This window comes from Saccostrea cucullata, unplaced genomic scaffold, assembly GCF_032062105.1.
Source record: "Saccostrea cucullata isolate Sc308-1 unplaced genomic scaffold, CSIRO_AGI_Scuc_v1 ctg9197, whole genome shotgun sequence".
NCBI classification, from domain to species: Eukaryota; Metazoa; Mollusca; class Bivalvia; order Ostreida; family Ostreidae; genus Saccostrea; species Saccostrea cuccullata.
This window is the reverse complement of record NW_026939879.1, coordinates 549-21354: the sequence shown is the minus strand read 5'-3', so window position 1 is coordinate 21354 and position 20806 is coordinate 549. Positions and strand designations below refer to the sequence as shown.

The following is a 20806-nucleotide window of genomic DNA, read 5'->3' as shown; positions in this document are numbered from 1 at the left end:
AAAATATTTTGATATTTGGACTTAGAATATATTTTTCGTATTTAATTTTAATACGACTAGACAACATTCGATCATTCTGTTTTTACATTTCACAAGACTAATGCCAGTGGATTGGAGGAATAATGTTTGACAAGATATTTAAAATTATGTTTTTTAAGGTAATTTTAATCTTAAATTTCTACTGATTTGTTAATAAGCAGCATTTCTCTTCCTTCTCCTATCAATCGGCAATCAAAAGATATTTTTTATTTTCAGTAGTATGCTTTTACGTTAGTAACTGCTGATTTGTTAAATTGCACTTTATTGTACATGAAATTTGTGGAGAGACAATACGCATCAAAAGTGATTTTCTGTACTTTTATCGCAGGGACGTAGCATCGTTTTTTTGAAAGTGTGTGTGTGTGTGGGGGGGGGGGGGGGGATAGCTAGAAATTTTTTAATATCAAAATTCAAAAGAAAATCCTATTCCTGCGAGGGTGTGTGTGTGTGTGAGGGACGGTGTCTGTGATGGGGGATTTACTACGCTGAGTCTGATATTCATGATATTACGAAATACATACATGCAGGAATCGAGTTACAGCCTTAGATCACATATCAAAATAATTACCGGTAGTACTTCCTGGTGGTGTTAGGAATACACGTGTGCATTCTTACAGTGAACCACCAATAATAAACAGACATGAGAAATGAGCTGAATCATTATAAGAGAAAATGGAACAAAAATCGAACTTTTATTCACCGTCCTTTGGGTTGCAGCAAAAGTGATACATATGAACGGTTTGTTTTGTGATACAGAGTATGCGGGATATTGAGGACGTATATTACAAACCTTGGACTTCTCAGTACATTTACAAAGGAGTCAATCAATCCATGATATTACGCAGCATTAGTTACTGAAAAGAAGTTTGGAACACCCTTGTGACGAATCTAAATATTTTTCTCAACATTGAAGCAACAATAGTCTTGGATAACTTGGTAAGTCTGAAGTTGTATTTCATTCCTAAAAATAGATAATGGATTTATTAAAAAACAAATAAAATAACGATTGAAGAATAAAGATTTAAAATTGTTACAAATTAGTTCCAGCCTTACTACAAGAACAGGTACTTATTTTTACAATAGCTAGATCATGTAGATATACACTGAGTATATGATACGTATGTTTACACGTAAAAACACTTTTTTCAGGTGCTCTGCATGACTTATTTTAAGCTGTATACAATCTGGGTGCAACATGTATCTTAACCTCTTATTTTTCCTGCAAAGTTTTAGGGAAAGAAAACTGGCCTGAGTTTGTTTTTTGTCTGGAAATCTGGATCTTTTCCTTAGGAAGAAATTCCACTAGTCTAGAAGTTTTGGTAGAAAAGCTTTCCGATTTGGATTTCTTGCAATCAGGTAAGACTTTTTGGTTTCTATAGTTAACCGAAACTAGGACAGACAGAATAATAAATATTAGGACGTAGCACCTACATGTAGATATACATTAAATGCACACCTACTTGCAGTTGGTACAGGTTTTAAAAAAGGACGGTGTAAATAGAAGTCTGTCTTAAATCTTTCTCCGTAAACACAGTTTCTTTACATGTCTACCATTTTCAACATTCAGATACATTGTAAGTTGAAAGCCCTTTCATGTTAATGTCTTGTTCATATAAAGATCTAATATCTACATGTATTTGTGACGGATGTTACAAGACATTACATGTATTATACACATTTTCGTTTACTAGAAGACTACAATTTGCATTTTAAGTATTGTCAAGTTTCAATTAAATTAATCGAACTTGTGCATCTTTGGTTCATGCAATTATCGATACTCCTCAGACCAATTTAAGGTTCAAGTCATACTTCCACACTTGATTTCAATTAATTTTTTTGTGTTAAAATAAATATGAATACCAAATTTTTAAAACTGCAACACAATTAAAACAAGCACATTAAAAAAAAAAACGAGGAAGCCTTTTACAAAAGCTACGTATACGTTACAGTTTATCAAAGAGTGACATAATTTCAATGCTAAAATTTGAAGTTAGCTATAAACTTTATGTTCAAGGAAAAATTTGTTTTTCATTCCCGTTCAATCTGTGAGAATATTAACACTAAATTAGCCAACCCAGATGATTTCCAAAATAGTTTCAAAGCTAAGAAAGGCCTTTGTATGATCAATTGCAGACTATTTGTCATGGTTAAATTGCCATTATTGATTAGCGAACAGCTGCCCTCGATCGTTCTATGACCAGCACGCATAAAATATAATCTGCATCCTTGAGTATTACAAGAAACTCGCAGTTGGTGGTGGCGGAGAAAAGTTTGATTTGTTGTTAATGTCTATTTAATATGCCATGTTGTTTTATAACAAGACTTTAATTACCCGTTACTAACTATACGTTTTCGAAATATTACTAAAACACTTCTGAACTGAGAGAGAGAGAGAGAGAGAGATAATTAAAAATAAATATACCTTATAACTTTTTCTCTAAAAATAATTTATTATTTTATGTAGGATAGGGTTATATATTACTACATGTAGCAATGTGTGCCTTCATTTTATCTATATAAATATTTTATCTGTTTAAAATAAACGATTCAAAGCTCCACTATACAAGCTTTTAGCGAGACAAAAAATAGATAATATTTAAAAAAAAAATACAAAATGAATAAATAAATAAAAACAGGAACATTTTTTTTCATCTACAACAATAAGCAGATAAGTTTACTTAACCCTTTACTGATTTAATTTTTTTGATACCATTAACTTCTGTTTCCTTAAACTTTCAGGAAAAAAACTAAAGCATCTAATAAGTGGAGTAAAATTTATGTTCTTACAGATGAATTTTTTGTTTTAAATGTCAGTGGGAATGAGAGTTATGGCTCAGAGGGGTTTTCACTTAAAGGGAAAAAATACATTCTTTGCACCGAGAAATGGCGTTTTTACCCACATTGGAAATTTAACCCGCTGGTCCATAATGGTATATGTTTTGCAGGGTCAATTTACAATTCTGGATCCCCTCATCTTTTAAGGCTGAAACATTAATTACTGTGTCTATCTACATATTCGATAAAAGATATTGATAAGACTTTATATTTCTTCTAGGATAATATATTTCTAAACATATTTTGGTTTAAGGACAGATGATACAAACAAAAAATGGATGTCTGGATTGGTATATATTTTTTGGTCTAATTTCATTGCAAATGATGCAAATAATAAATTTCTAGAAAATAAAGAAATTTTAAACCTTCTCTAATGTTCAAAAGTATGCCCTTCTGAAACCATCCTTATTAATCTAATCAATTATTTTCACTTTTAATTCCATTTTTGTGCAAATTTGAATAAAAAGTTAAAAACTACGCGGTGAAAGTTATTCAATTTACACATTTAAACATGACCCAACTTGCTATTTTCAAAATCTTTGACAAAAGTTTGTATCATCTGTCCTTAAAGTAGGACTCCAAGCAATTTGCCCATTCTTTGAACTTTTCTTTTTAATCAGTTCGGTCGATTTTACTTGAGAAAATTACCTTCTTAAAATATCTTTTATTCAACACAAATAATCGCTTAATATGTTGATGATGTTAGGAATAAACAAGGCTTTATTTACATTGTAAGTAGAATTAAACTTAATGTACATGAATCTCTATATCATGTGTCCATCAAAGAAAATGCTTACCAGTTTAATATCTTTGTAGATTATATGCTGAAAAAAACCAATTAGTCTTAAAAAAATATATTTTCATACAACGTTATGTTTGTGAAATTTATTCATCGTGTAAGTACATGTAAACATTTTCATTAAAATCAGGTTTTGAACGTAGCTATGTTAATAATTTGATATGCGTTTTAAAATAAAGAATTAATTTGACTTTGCACATTCCGTAGTTATTAAAGGAGCATCCTCAAAACCCTTTTTAATCATGACCGATATATAAATGATATGCAGATTTATCATTTCTGAAAAAAAGCATGCACGGAAGAGATTGACCTAGTATCTTTTTGAATTAATAGGCGTGCTCAGAACATTACGTATTATATACATGTATGTAAAACTTATTCATGCTGAATTTTACATATAATATAACTCATTTTAGGGACATAAGAGTGCATCAGTGATTTCTCTCTATTGGATACGCACGAAGCTTCTAGATGCAGCGTTTTCTGTGATTGGAAAAATATATGACAAGAAAGATGCTCCACTACATACCAAAGTTTTGAATGCTGAAGTAACTGTGCAAGGATACCATAGGATCTGTCCCTGCGTGTTTAGTCTAATATACCACTATTCAATTCATCCACACGTTCAAAATGAAGGCGAGGGCAATACCTGTGCACTCGAAACCATCTCATCAAACCTTATTCACATCAATTTCAACGTAGCTATTTATGTAAAAACTATATGTATATAGAACTGTATTTAGCCTTCCGGTGCCTTCGGATATTGGTCTTGTCTCACAAGAGCTGCGTATATCTTTTTAGAGCAAAATACATGGAGTATTTTATTTTTCTCACAAAAAACTGTAAGGAACCTACTAAAGGAATGTACATAGCCTTAGCCTCCAAGAAGAAAAGTTTTACTCTGGAGCTAGTATTCTTTTCTTAGTAGAACTGAATAAAGCCCTCTAGAGAAATATTACTCCACAGTTTTTCAAATGATAATTGTACTAAGCCGTCTAGAGGAATATAACAGCATAGTTCACATTTTGTATTACAAGAACTCTACGTAGAATTCAAAGGAATATTACTCATTTGTTCATATTTCGTCTAATTAGGAATGTACAAAGTCTCCTAGTGGTGTCGTATTAGAAATGTATGTAAATTTCGAGAGGAACACACCTTCGTAGTTCTGATTTGATAAGAAATAAACATAGCTTCCTAGAGGAATATAACTCCGTAGTTCAGATTTTGCCCTATCAGAAATGTACATAGCATCATGGAGGAATATTCCCCCGTAGTTCAGATTTTGCCCTATTGGCTATTAGAAATGCACATAGACCTCTAGAGGAATATTCCTCCGTAGTTCATATTTTGTCTTAATAGAGATTAACATAGCCTCCTAGAGGAATATTACTCTGTAATTCAGATATTGTCTTTTTTGAGAATGAAGTACATATAGTCTCATAAAGGAATAATACTCCGTAGTTCAGATTTTCTTATTTAGAACTGTACAAACTCCTAAGATAGTTCAATTTTTCCTTCATAGAACTGTGCATACATAACCTTCTGGAGGAATATTACTATGTAGAAAAGACTTTGTTTACCTCCACTTATGCTGAGTTTTCACCTCGCATTCTAGATGTCTTTTTACAACTACACAAATTCTATCAGATATATTATTTACTCTGTAGTTAATTTTCGTTTTGTAGAGGATGTAAATAAGATTTTGTTTCATTTGTGTCGTAATAACCTTTTTGAGGAACCCCGTAGATATTTTAATTTATTAGAATTGCACAGTCTTTAAGAGAAATATTACTTTTTGGATGAAATTTTGTCTTTTTAGAACTCCTCAAAGTCTTTCAATTGAATATTATTACGTAGTTTATTTTTTTTGTTTAGTCAGAATTGCAATCCTCCAGAAAAATATTACTAGTATTTCAAAGATATGTTTTTACCTCTAAGAGTTGTAAATATCTAGAGGATTATTACTCCGTCGATAAACTTTCGTCGTAGTACATGTATAGCATTACATAGAGGAATATTACTCTGTGGCTCAGATTAAGACTTAATAGAACTGTGTAATATAAGCCTTCTGGGGGAATATTACTCCATAGATAAGTGTTTGTCGTAGCAGATCTGTAAATAGAAAACTTTTACTCCGTAGTTCATATTTTGTCTTAATAGACTTTATTCCGTAGTTAGATTTTGGCTCAATAGAGCTGTGCATACATAGATATAGCCTTCTGGAGGAATATTACTCCGTAATTAAGTTTTCGTCGACAGAGAAATATTCCGTAATACAGATATTGCTTCAATAGAACTTTGCATACTTAGCGTTCTGGAGGAATATTACTCTGTAGATAAGTTTCGTCGTAGTAGAGCTGCACTTAGAGGAATATTACTACATAGTTCAGATTTTCTCTTATAATCATCGTACAAAATCTTCTAGAGGAATATTACCCTGTATACGAGATTTTGTCTTACTTAGGCCTTACAACATTTTTGTTTTAGTTTAGAGTTGTAAATAACCTTAGAGGAATATTACTCTGTAGTGAATTTTCAGACTTCAGAAGCTTTGCATTGGTCTTACGGAGGAATATTACTCCGGAGGTAAGGGGTGAAGTTTTTGTCACACTCGAATTGTACATGTGCGTATATTTATAGAGGAATGTTACTCCATACTTCAGTGTTTTGTAGAAAGACTGTTCTAAATATGAATAAATTTTTTAAGAAGATATCTCTGATTTGTTTCTTCTTATTCGTATTACAGAGGTTGTATTAAATCATATTAAACTCTGAATTGAAACCCGGAAAAGGTACGGTGAAGCACAGTACCTTTTTATTTTGCTGTTCATAGGAATTCCTTGTAGTCAGAATATACAAGTCGTTTTCTCATATGACCTCCTTAATGCTGATTGTGAAGTCATTAATTTGTGCATTTTCCCGTATTTTCTTAAAAAGTTGCAGAAGACATCAATTTTCAGTGGAATTTTCTTCAAGAAAACATACTCTGCCACCGTTGTCAGGAAAGTTTTTATGATATGCGATTTTTCAATGCAGTTTACATAATATATAATTATATTTAAATATAAAATTAAAGTGGGCGACGATGACAGACATTATTTTCTCAAGTAAAATTCGCACATAAGTGAGTCATTTTGAGGCTTTTCTGCATTAAACTAAGAAATCTACCGAATTAATGATGTCATACTTCTAGAAAGGTCCTCTTTTATGCTATATTCTTTAATAAATTATCATATCCAACTACTCAACTATTGTTAAAGCCAATTTCATCGTATTTTGAGTACATTAAATTTTTAGGGCACAATAAAGCTCAAACTGTACCTTCTTCTAAATTAGTTTTACTTTAATAGTAGAAAGAAGTATTCGAAACAGGCTATTGTAGAACTCTTCAGCATCGGAGGTTTAAATGAATGGGATATTTTAATGAAACATCAACAAGTGTACCGTATATTTTGTTGGCATGTAAACCCTTTGGGGGAGGGGGTGTCACATAAAGACATCAGTGTTATACTTGAGAATGCATATAAAAAATGTCTTTTAAAAAATCTATTAAAATGATTATTTTAGTATAACATCCTAGGGCAGTGTAATTGAAAGCTTGTTTAAATAATGATGCCCCAGGGGTAGGGTGAGGCAACAATAGGGGATCTAAGTTTCACGTTATAATATAGGAAATGCTTTATATTCTCTAGAACAACAAAGCCATGATTAGTCATATTAATATTGAAGCATCCTCAAGTGGTGTAGATTTCATTATTTGTTCGTCATGACCCCTGGGGGTATATTGACAATAGATAAATATATAGGGAGAAAATCCATTAAAGCCATGATTAGTTAGTTCACTAGCATGATATATATCTACATCAATAAACATACCCCAAGAAAACCTTGTGTGAATTTTTGGACCTATCATAGAGTTTCATAAGCTAAATGGTTCATTATATATGTATATATGTTAATTGTCTCAATTTATTTTGACAGATTCCCCAGAATCCTACTACCCAATTGTCTAGAAGACGAAAGAATCATCTCCTTACAGGTTTTTTTTTTAAAATCTCTCATATGGATACATGTATATTGATTGACCCATATGTAAGCATTAATTTACATTGTAATTGTATTTATATGCCTAGGTATATACTTCAAGTCATGTATACATGTATGTATCAACATATCCTTAAAAAAGCAAATATTATTTGAATTTTAACACTTCTGGTGTATTACAAGCTCAAGGACTCTTTATTTATATATATATAGGTTACATGTAATAGTCTTAATTTATTTTGACAGATTCCCCAGTGTGTAATATCCAACCATTGTCAGGGAAAGGGAAGCATCATCTCCTTACAGGTTTTCAAATTTCTTTTACCAAGAGGATATTCATAATTTTGTAGTTGAATGTAAAAGATATATCACAGACAAAACTCTGTAGGTCAACTGAACTATAGCTATCTGTTTTCGTACGTTATCATGTGTTCACTTTTAAACATTTTCAGCTCTTTCTCTGCAAGTAGCAACTGCCAAACCTATTTCAACCAATTTTGGCATAAAACATCAATGAGTGAAGGGTAACAACAATTGTGAATTTTTAATTTCATGGAAAAGCCCCCCCCTATGTACATTTAGTTACCGACTTGCAATGATCAGATGCATGTTACAGTATTTTAATTTTTTTTTCTCTCTTCTGGTTAGGGGTCAACTGATATTTTCTTTTTGTTACAGATTTCTATTAAAAAATGATGTCAGTACATTAATTCATTACTTCTTTGAAAATCTTTTTCTCTGGTATTAAACAAACTAACTAAGGGCTATTCCAATATAATTAAAATATCTGGGGGGAGGTTGTTTACGCACAACGATTTTTACCCCACCAAAGAGCCCATACATTTTTAAAACTTGCTTTTCATGGCCCGACCACCCATTTCAAATGAAAAATGCTTTTTATATTGTACAAATACATTAAATTTTGAAAATACTTTTTCTAAAGAATTGTGTTTTTAGTTATGTAATAAAATTTTATGTACCGGTACTTTTTTCAAGCATTTGCACTTTATGCAACTGGAAATGAGTGATCGCTTTTGGGATGTATCCAAACAATGGACCATTTCGCAGTAAAGCTGGCAAAAAAATCCCTCACTGCTCAAAGGCCTATGATGCTCTAGTGCCAAGCACAAACAAAATTTTTTCCCTATAGGCAAATGGTGGTGTCTTTTTTGAAAAAATTTAGAGAGATATTTTTAACAACATACAACAATCAATCAATAAACCCTTTTTAAGATTTTACAATCAGCTATTTTTTTAAGTTCAAAAATGTCCAAAGTTCTAGATTTTATGGCAATGGGTCATAAATTCTGGTGTTAAGGTGGAGCTCTACTGATTTTTGTAGTAAATTGGTTTACGGATTTCAAGATTTGTCCGTCTTCCGTCCATCCTTCCGTTCGTCTGTAAACTTTTCACATTTTCAACTTCTTCTCATCAACCACTGGGCCAATTTTAACAAAACTTGGTACAAAACATTCTTTGATGAAGGGAACTTTAAATTCTTAAAATGAAGTTAAAATGAAGGGCCATGCCTCCCTCAAAGGGAAGATATTCAAGAAAAGACAAAAGTAGAGTGGGATCATTAAAAATATCTTCTCAAGAACCACTGAGCCAGAAAAGCTGAAACTTTTGTAGAAACATTCTGGTAAAGTGTACAATCTAAATTGTTCAAATCGTAAACTTTTATGGGAGCATCCTGGGAAAATATTTGAATTGTTCAAATCTGACTTCTGGGGATAGTCATAGGTCTTATAAAAATATTTATTATCAGATGAGCGTTTTTGGGCCTCTTGTTTAAAAAATTGCTGAAACCATAAATCCCTGTCAGATGAAAGCTATCATTAGATTTTTTTTATATTTTACAATGTAGACAACTTTCTTTTAATTTAAATATATGTATTGTAATAATGGTGAATAATAATATATTCTTTATTTTCTTTACCCCGAATACAGTAACAAGATGAATGGAGGCTATACAGTTTCTACCAGATACAAGAAATCAGTGAGGTATACATTTCTCTGTTACTATTTATAACCATGTCACAACACACTATAGATCATACCTACCTATTTAGGCCAACATTTTTTTATTTACTGTTTTACGGGAGCACCGACCCTAATTTGGGCTAAAATGAAATAAAAATAAAAGTCTCTTCTTCAAGTTTTATTTTTTAAAAATAATTTATTGATATTTACAGGCTTATTGATAGTTTCGAAAAAATAAAAGAAACGTCCAAAATTTAATATATATTGCCTTACAAAACGTTGATTCATTGGCTGAGGTAAATGCAATCCATCCAATCACAGTATATTGGCAAAACTTGTCAGGATTTGCAATATTCCACTGCACAGCATGAAAGTTAGCGGCAAAATGTCACCAGTGGTTAATGTTTTTCCAAATGCACCCAGTCATTTTAAAAAGTTTCTGAATATTGGGAAAAAATAAACATTAATTTACATTAACTTTTAATGAAAGAATGGATAAGTCTATGACGAAATATTAAATTAATTTCAAATGAATTACATGGAGGCCACGGGTGTTAAGAACTTCTGAACCCTATTTGAGAACTTATAGTACGTAATCTTTGACAATTTTGCATTTATATATGATTTACAGATTAATCTGAAACTTTTTTTAATAAATATGTTTTCTTTTATTCATAATTTAATTATTTAATTTGCAAGTGAAACGTGCCAAAATTCAAAGGCAAAATACTTCCACTCGTATTATAATGTTAATCAACTTTTTTTCAAAATGGAATATTTTTATGTAACAATAAATGCACATGATTTTTCAAATATATCTTGTAAAACAACCCTTTTACCATGAAAAAACATAATTCTTAAATGATACTCTGTCCATACAAATATAATTTAATTTTTAAAAATGTTAATTTTATTATATAAGCATGATCTTAGAAATATACGAATTCTGTTTAAAAAAAAAGTAATTGTCAAAATCTATTTACATGTATTTAATTTTGTTATTACATGTACATATTTTCTAGAATCATACTTTGAAAGTTATAGCATTGAGGCAATTTCAATATGTTTTCAAGAGATAAATAATTTTAAATAATGGGTATATTAATTTGAATAAATTGAAAAAGATACTCTAGATTCTCTTTTAATTAGTCCACTGTGTCAGAAAATAATTGTTACTTTGTCCATTAAATGCCTAATATGCTTGCCATATGATAACAGCAACAATCCAAAAATCTTATATTTTTTGAAACATCCCAAAATTATGATAAAATTGTTCATGCATTAATTTTCAAGGGATAACACCCTTGCACCAAATTTACGCAATGAGGCAATTCAATTCTTAATTTAAAAAATAAAAAAAATTGTTAAATTTGATTTTATTTGTATTTTTCTGGGACTGCTAGAATTTGAAGAATTTTTAAAATTTCGATCCCTGATCAGATTTAAAAAAAAATTCACAATATAGAAAACACAAAAATGTTGGCCTTAGTGTGTCACTATCATGAAAATATACATTTAACACTGCTGAGAACAGTGTATTTATAAAATAATTTGTTTTGTCAATAAAAATATATTTATTTTAATACTCTTTGACAATGTTGTAAATCTAGTAAAAAAGATAAAATCAGACTTTAGCATGCTACAGTGTGTAAATCGCAGAAATTCTTCTCTCTTCTAAAATAAAAAACATTTATATTTTATTTCAAATGAATTTGTTACCTATATATAAAAAAAAGTTATAGTTATATAATGTTTTTTTTTTAGATACAAAAAATCAGTGTGGTATATATTTCTATGATACTATTTATAACCATGTCACAACACACTGTAGATTAAACCTACATGTATACCTATTTAGTGTGTCACTTTCACAAAAATTTAACTTGTAAACTAAAAAAATCTAAACCTTAAGTTTTCAACAATGTTTCAATTTACCAAATTTTGATTATTTAGATCAGACTAATGGTGAACAGTTGGACCCTGGTAGAGAGAGACTTATAAAGGATTCAGTACTCAATGTAAAGGTATTTATGTTTATCTGCATTCAATTCAATTTTATTCTTTAAGACAATAATATATGCACACATAATAAAAAGAGAGACAAATGTTACTGATGTAGATAATTCTAGAACACTGTTGTAATTTACAGAGAGATCTCCCTGACTGAGGAAATCAACATAAAACCACAGGATAAAGAAGAAATAGATGTCAACTGTCAGTGATGTATAGAGGAGTGCTACAGAAATCTGTCACCGTGTCTGGTGTTAGTGAGTGTTATCACATTTCCCGTGTTACATCAGACCGGGTCTGGATCAGTGATTATAAAGGCAATCTTATACTGACAAACACAAAAGGGGAAGAACTAGATCATGTGACAGATATAGGTAGTGTTTGGGGAGGACACACTGTAAACGGTGAGTGTGATCTAATTTATATAGACAGTGAATATAACATCAATAAACTGTCTACAGAGAACAAAGAAAAGACTACGATAATACAGTACAACACATCACCATGGGAACCACAGTGTGTCTACAGCTCCCCCTCCACTGGAGACCTGCTGGTCGGGATGTGTAGAGATGATACAGAGACAGGCAAGGTAGTGCGGTATAACTCCACAGGAGAAAACATCCAGACCATACAGCACCACAACATCACAGGTCAGGAACTGTATAGCTGGCCTATCTACATCACAGAGAATCGCAATGGAGATGTTATTGTGTCTGACTCGTGGCGTGATGCTGTAGTGGTGACAGATCGTGACGGTAATTACCGATTCTCCTACACAGGTCCTCCATCAGGATCAGGACTAACACCACAAGGAATCTGTACTGACGCGCTGTCACACATCCTGGTGTGTGATGAGAACACCCACTCAGTACAGATGTTAGATAGTGAGGGTCACTATCTGACAGAGATACAGACACGACAACACGGGAGAGACAGACCATACGGCCTGAGTTATGATGAGGACACACACCTACTGTGGGTAGGGTCAGACGACAACAACACAGTCAACCTATACAGAGTGGTAGATACAGACTCTCTGACTGGTAAGTAATAATATACATAGTTATACTTCAGCACTTTTAATTACATGTATTTCAATTGTTTTACAATACTGTGTGTACACAATATGATAAAGACAATTTGATAATTATTGGGAAAGCCATTACTTAATCATTTCATGGATTGTTTTCAGTTTAATAACACAACATGTTTAGTTTAGTTTGATGACAAGTAGACAAAAATATTTCTAAGATGGGGATTTATGAATTATAAAGTATTTTCATGATTTTACATGTAATTATAATTAGATACATTATTTAAAATATTAATATATGTTTTTAACAAGTCATTTGTTTGGATAAAAAATAATCTATATTGTATAATCTGGGTTGCCTACGTCACAATAACTTACGTCAAAAAAGTTAAAACACATCAATGTGCTTGACTTTATTTTTAAATTAATATGAACAATTTGAAGGCGTTTGTAAGGAAGAAATTGCCTAGGTTTCTTTCCTCGAAGATTTAAAATGAAATCATTTATAAGGAATGAATTAAAAAGTGTAAACTGCCCGAACCAAGGTTTTACAGTATAATTTGCTATTGAATTCATTCCTTAAATAACTTTTTTGTGTTCTAGGCTTAGGAAGATAAGTTTTAAGCTTTGCTGACTTTGATTTATTTGAACACGTCTCTCTTTGATTTTAACTTTTGTTTGGGCTGACATCATAATTGTTCACTAAACCTTATAGTATATATGTAGTAGGCTGCTAATATGAGGAATGGAAGGGAATTTAATGGTGTGGTTTAATGTTTGTTTAACTGTTTATATGTCTCTAAAATTGTAAGGAAATGGAATCTTGGGAATAGTCAACTATTAAATGGGTACGGGGGGGTATTTAGAGATCAGGGATATGACTATGAAAGATAGGGGGTATTCTAATTCTTAAAAGGGATTGATATATTGGCATTCTTCAAGTTCTTTCAATACATTGTACTTCATTCACGAACAAAAATAATTCCACCTCTACAGTATTAATTTTTCATATACAGTAGTTTTATAAACAGAAGACATGATTTTGATATCAACACCATATATATCAACACCAGCTCTGTTTAGGAATGTTGTGTATTTCTGTAGCAGGTGTTCAGTAAATCTACACTGTGTACTGGGTTGACATCGTACATGTATATTACATCATGCATTACATATAGTGTTCACTGATTGTAGTGGTTATAACTAAGTTGCATCATCTTCCCAGAACTTTTCTGTGTATGAATAAAAAAAATTAATGATTTACATTGCAGTTGACACCTTATACTTCACAACATGTAAATGTTAAAAGATGAAAAAAATGTGAAAATGTTCCTGACTAGTGTACTGTAATCAAATCTAAATATAATGTCAGCCTTACCAGTGATATGGGGGACACATAAATAAAATATTTCCATTTCTAAATTTTTTCTCTATGATAACCCTTTGAAAGTTAGCGGAGTTGATTTCCTGATAATTCTGCCGGAATATAAATTAGGCAGGTCGATAGGTAAGGAGCTAAGGAGGCCTAGTATGCATGCAAATCTTGTGCGCATCTGTCTCTGAGTCTGACGCTAAGGAGGCCAAATATGCATGAAAATTCGTGTGGCTGCCGTTGTGTTTGACGTCAGTGGGCTCGGACTATTGAAATTGGGATGGGAATCCTCGTGTAATTTAAATCTATGTCTGTATTTTTAAAGTTTAAATCTACAATTTTATTTCACAATGAAATGGAAATATAAGGAATCACTGTCTAGTTAGTGTAGTATGCCAAACATCAAAAATAGTTGGAAACATGATGCCCTTATGCAGATTATCCCAAAAAAAAAAAATGTTTCCCATTATTGTAATCAAATCTATATAATGTCAGCCTTACTAGACAGTGATTCCTTAAATATATGATCATGTTGAGATGCTAAAAACATATATCTTAAAATTTTGTGCATATTCCTATTTTCTTTTTAAAAGCTTTGCCTGTGGAGGATTTCAAATGCAGGAAACATCCAAGCTGTCCATTATCCCAGTTCTGTATCCCGTGTGAGGTCACCTTGTGTCAGATGTGCATCAGGACCTCTCATAAAAAACATGACGTTAGAGATGTTGAGAAATTATTCAGAGAAATTCATACAGAGTGGACACCCCTTAGCTAATCGGTCATAAGAGTTTACCTTTCCATTAGATCACTTGAGTCAGGTGAACTTAATATATTTCTTTTTTTGTGTATGTCCAGCGTGCCTCTTGTGCTAGCATTTGAAAATTATTTCCTTCTCTGAAATTCTAACCAATTATGGGGCACCCTTGCTGGAAAATAGTAGAGCATGTACTGTAGAGTTGTTCCCTGATAGTAAAAATATGGAAACATTCTAAAGAAGTGTCAATGCAAGTTTATTTAAGCCCTCCCACTTCGGGGGATAGATCTGGATCACTTGTATCTTTTGACTTTTGATGCGTTATTATTTTCTTCTGCTTTTTGGGAGTTGAACTATGTTCAATCTCCCATGGTCATCACGTATTTAACATGCGCAGTAATTTGTGTTGATTATATAGAGCCGAAAGCGAGGCTACTGTGTCGCCCGATTTACTCCGATGATATTCAACAGAAAACATACATAAACATCCGCCACAAATAGTTCATGTCATTTTCTCCTGAATTTATCTAATTTTCATAATTTGAAATGTAAGTAAATGTAATGATAAAGTAATCTTATTTTGAATATTAGATTTCGTTAAAAGTAAAACTAAATTATAAAGAAACTCAAATTTTTTCGTAATGGAAATCATTTTCAGTGTAGCGTCATACACTGAAAGAGATACGAACGACAACTCTACATACTGACGGCAAGCGGTGAATCTGGTCTTCTCGACGCCCGGCGGTCCCGGATGTTTAGCAATATCTTTTTTACCGGTGCAGAGAATTTATTCAAACTTTTCATGAACATTTCCTTGGTTTAAATTAATTCATTAATGCATTAAAACTTTAGGAAATATGCGTATTTATTAGTAAATCAGCAGTATCACCTTCCAAAAGCGTTACATCTAGTACTCTGTTATAAATGTTACTATAGTAAAACCAAAAACGGACATCCATGCATATGTTTTCGTAAAATCGCGATTAAAAGCAACAAAATGAAGTATATTTTTTTTAATAAAAGGAAAACCTCATTTACATATACCAGATAATTTGTACGCACACAAACTCTCACATATACTACTGACGTTGCGCACGGTGTTGGTGTCAGTTTCGGTAACGTCAAAATGACGTTATTTTACGTGAATTTCTAGAAAATTAATTTGACGTTGCTTTTTTCGATAACATTTTTTATGAAGAAAAAATAAAAACCCAGTTATACCGCCAATTATATAGTACAATTCATTGAAAACACATGTAATTAAACTCTCATAAGTAGTTCAATGTTAAGATATAATACAACAAAAAGTTATTCTATTATTTTTTCAATATTTGTTGAATGGGTCTCGAGTAACGGTAAAATAGTTTTCATGATTTTAAAAACTTGGCTTTTATCTAAATATTTATGAGTTCATCCTAATTGATCCCGGGATTAATTCTCTTCTGGTCGGGTATCATCATGGACTGTCTTACAAAGTATCAACTGTATTTTACTTAGTACGTTTCTTCTCATATAGTCTATATAAAAAATGATTAAAATGTGTCTGTTTCAATCTGCGAGAAAAGGGCTCTTAGTTTAAGAAAAATCCAAAGGGAAAAATATATATATATATACACGTATTATACGTGGCCGTACTTTGATGCAGATATTTTAGTACTAAACTCTCTCTGTCCTCTTGCATGCATGTTCAAATTTGAAATCATAATTATTATCCTAACATAAATTTACGTTTGCGTATTTTTTTTCCCTTGTGTCTTAATTCGGACTCAGAATGGTACAACGATATATAGTTATATACTATACAGTGTACTACAGTATACAGTGCGCATGTTTTACTTTTTTATATATAAATACAATTTCTTTCAAAATTTAAAGTTCTTCTTAAAAATAATCATTATAGGTACATTTTCTTGTATCCATATCAGGCTCATCAGCAATAAGAAATAAAAAAATCTTTTGACGCTTTATATAACTTTTTATGCATTGAACGTATTAAGCGTAATAACGTCAAAACGCCAAATTTTTACGCGTGTGACATTTATGTTGACATTTATATTTTGTTAGGATTTTGTCACCATTCCATCGAAAATTATTTTGGAATATACTAATAACTTTTTGAAAAGATGCACATTTCATAAATATTTTCTAATTTTCAATATTTATATTTTTAATGACTATATATATGATTTGTTTTACCATATTTATACGATTAAAATTAGATTTATTACTTTAGGACAAAGTGTGACATTTATGTTGACTTTGTAAAAAGCATGTAAAACAAACAATGCTTAATAGAATCAATTCAGTTTTATATCTAAATAAAGTTTTGATTTTGCACATTTTGTATTAAATGTCGTTTGTTGCCAAATTAGAAAAATGAATTCTTAAAATGAAGGTGATTGCGGGAGTTTAGCATTTAAATGTGACGTTTTGCCGTCAAATTCAGTTGTGACATATAGCTGCATGTAGTACATATATGTGAAACAGCAATTATTATTAAAATTTAAGACACTGCAAGTTAAATTTCTGTCTCAAGATCTTTTCCTTAATAACATGGCAATATTTTGTAGAATTTAAAATGATTTTCAACATTAACTTTCCACCCAGCATTACAAAATTTACCATTTTTCGAATCTTAAAAACTATGTGACATTGAAACTCCAAACTTTGTGACACGCCGTCTTATTCAACATCCCCATAATAAATCGGCTGAATACCAGAGATCCAACATACATATCAACCCAAAATATCAGTCTTTTATAAAATATAGTTCTCAACACACAAAAAGGATTATTGAAATGTAATTTAAAAATAGATTTAGCTCATGTAATGATTATTCTAAGTAACCGAAGACTTTTTATGTATATCCCATATTTCGTGAATTAACGCTTGTCTACACCTCTGTCTTGGATTTTGAGCGACGCGTTCAAAGCATACGGATTGGATGATATTACAATTTTATAATTTACATTATCTACCTCGTATTTTGATTTTTTCTGCCAAATTTTATGTTTGTATTGTTTGTTTTAAGGAAGTTATCAACATTTTATAATTACATGTGCGACGCCCCTGTTACCGATCTACATGCGTTTTTCACGTAATTGACGGAATAGTCAAATCAATATCTTTGACAAATGGAATTTGTTTACTAATATTTTTGTTAAAATGTATTAAGTATACAATTACCGACCGAATGATATATAGATTTCATACTGTGAATTGTTTTAAAATTATGAAAATAGCGCAAATGCCGCCGCAATAGTAATTTTTACCTTTTTGACACCAACACCGTGCGCGACGTCTACTGTTTTTATGTTTGGTCATTAAATATTTGTTTTTAACTTGGTATTGCTTTTTTCTTCACAATATTAAAAAAGATTAAGTTCTGACGTACTCCATGTATAATGTTCGTGTAACTGAAATACATCAATTTTATATTCACAGAGAAGTTTTATAAAACAAGCCTGTTAGCTCTTAAAAGGATGCTGTGTTAAAATCCACATTATATCAATATTGATATTATTCCTGCGAAACTGAAATTTTCATAACACATGGGTATACGTGCCAAGGAAAAATATATAACAAATTTGAAGACTGCATGTGAGCAGTGAATTCTATAAATGATCAACCGTCTCTAATATGAATATGTTTTGCAATTGGAAACAGAAATAATGTGTAGGATGAAAAAGTAATAGAAGGTGCACAACGGCAATATGTAATAAAGATTCTATGAAAATTTCGTTCAGTGGTGTAAGAGGAGTTGCGGATAAGAGATGGGTATACCTAAAGCGTAACAAACAGATGGACGGAATTCCCGATTAATAAATAATACCCTCCCGCTTTTCAAGCAGGGGGTATAAAAAAGGACTAATGTAGGCAGGCAAGCATTATGGCCCATCCATTTTTTTTTTTTTTTTTTTTTTTTTTTGCTATTCAATGTCTCTGAATGTCTTTCTCAAGATTGTTGCAACACAAAAAATTTGAAACAGTTGTCTGTATTTGAAATAATAATATCGTTTACTCACTTAACCTCCCGATCAAAGATTTTGTTATACACCATGTTCAACTCCCATGAGTGCGTTCAGTACTTTGATTTTCTCTAGCCAAAACTACAGTGAGTGTTGTGGTACATGGACTTTCTGTTTATTTGTAGATGGAGACGCAGTTTTGATGTGCCTTCTGCTTTGCCCTTCATACAAATTAAGTCTGAAAGACGAACAGTGGATAGAGAAGTATAATGCTCTAGCTGAAGTTTTCAAATTCAAGAAGATTAAGAAGCCGTCTAATCTTAGCAGCTTAAAGAAGTACAAACCAATACTGAGACATGATAGTGTGAATGTTGAGTTTTCTTGTGAATTCTTTAAACACACCAGTTTTCTAAGATTCGCCAAAAATCCAGGTTTTGTAGATATATTTCTGACATTGGCAGAAAAAAACAACATTGCTAAGTTCTGCAGATCATGGGCATATACAAAGAAAGAGGGGGAAGTCTTTTGCTGGCTATCACCACAACAAACAAAACAATTGATAGAAAAACTTGGAGAGGATATTTTCATCCATCCAACATGGCAGGATACAACAATACACGAGGATGTATTTAGAAATTGTATGTCCTTCTTTTATAGCTTTCTCAAAATATATACTGTGTAAAATGAAGGATATGGAGATAACGAACAGTATTCAATATCAAAGACCATAAAAACACTGTAAATATACATAGATCAGCCCACTCAAAATTTGGAACCATCATGACCCTCATTTAATTATCAGTATAATCATTAATTGGCATAATTTGATCTGTATTTTGATATTCGAATCCAAGATTCCATTTAAAGAATGTTTTAAGCTTTAGGCATTGGTGTATAAATTACATAGACTAAATACAAATGCATATTTCAGGTTTATTGATAAACAATTATTGCCAATTTTTCCAAAAAACTTTTGATAATGAAGAAAATGTGCTTTCATATTTAATCTTGTGTATTGCCATCAAAAATCAAAAAGATTTTTCAAAGCTTGTTACTGTTTTTAACTCATGACGACCTTGACCTTTATGTTTGACCCACATTTCACAATTATTAACTTTGCTTATAAAAAGAATACTTATTATAAGAAAAAGCAAGTGTGCATAAACTGCACCTGTTTGCAGTACAAACTAGTAAAACAGCGATACAATGACAGATGTTTTATTTTATTATAGTTGGTGTACCAATGCAGATTTTGATGCGAGGAGAAGAATCAGTGAAAAATTTCATTGAAAATCTTAAGAAAGGGGAGACCACCATGTACCATGCCTCTGGGATGATCATTGGGTGTGCAGGTAGTGGAAAGTCAACCCTGCTAGAAAGACTGAAGGGCATCAACCTGAAAGAAATCCTAGAAAGTTCAAAGTCAACCCGCGGAATTGATGTCCAGGCTGACATATTTGATGTAACTGGAAAAACAATCAAGGGTATGACTTTTTTAGCTCACCTGGGCCAAAGGTTCAAATGACCTTTTTTCGTCCGCGTTGTCGTCTTTGTAAACTTTTCACATTTTCAACTTCTTCTCAAGAACCGCTGGGCCAATTTCAACCAAACTTGCAACAAAGTATCCCTGAGTGAAGGGGATTCAAGTTTGTTCCAATGAAGGGCCACGCCCTTATTCAAGGGGAGGTCATTGGGAATAAATGAAAATTTAGTGGCATATTTTAAAAATCTTCTTCTCAAGAACCACTGTGGCAGGAAAGATGAAAGTTATGAGGAAACATTCTCAGGTAGTGTAGATTCAAGTTTGTTCAAATCATGACCCCCGGGGGTAGGGCGGGACCAAAATGGCCGACCAAAGTTTTACATAGAAATATATAATAAAATTCTTTAAAAATCTTCTACTCAAGAATGACCAAGCCATAATTCATCATATTTATATGGAAGCATGCTCAGGGAGTGTAGATTC

At 31.7% G+C, this 20806-nt stretch overlaps 2 protein-coding genes and 1 long non-coding RNA gene across 3 annotated transcripts; all 3 read left to right on the top strand.

Annotated features, from left to right (window-relative positions):
* Nucleotides 1-487: 487 nt before the first annotated feature.
* On the top strand, nucleotides 488-4837 carry LOC134254154 (uncharacterized). The gene is made up of 3 exons (XR_009989266.1): nucleotides 488-975; nucleotides 1267-1395; nucleotides 4090-4837. It is a non-coding gene; the product is annotated as an uncharacterized LOC134254154 (long non-coding RNA).
* A 4825-nt stretch (nucleotides 4838-9662) lies between these two features.
* LOC134254152 (uncharacterized) lies at nucleotides 9663-14893 on the top strand. Its single transcript, XM_062736695.1, has 4 exons — nucleotides 9663-9724; nucleotides 11657-11727; nucleotides 11853-12756; nucleotides 14712-14893. The coding sequence occupies exons 3-4, from the start codon at nucleotides 11925-11927 to the stop codon at nucleotides 14891-14893; spliced, it is 1014 nt and encodes a 337-aa protein (XP_062592679.1). The 5' UTR covers nucleotides 9663-9724; nucleotides 11657-11727; nucleotides 11853-11924.
* Nucleotides 14894-18543: 3650 nt separating this feature from the next.
* Nucleotides 18544-20324, top strand: LOC134254155 (uncharacterized; the record flags this gene model as incomplete). The annotated part of the gene is made up of 3 exons (XM_062736696.1): nucleotides 18544-18547; nucleotides 19026-19478; nucleotides 20073-20324. Coding segments are annotated over exons 1-3 (709 nt in total), but the record flags the coding sequence as incomplete, so codon positions are not given.
* Between the last annotated feature and the right edge of the window lie 482 nt (nucleotides 20325-20806).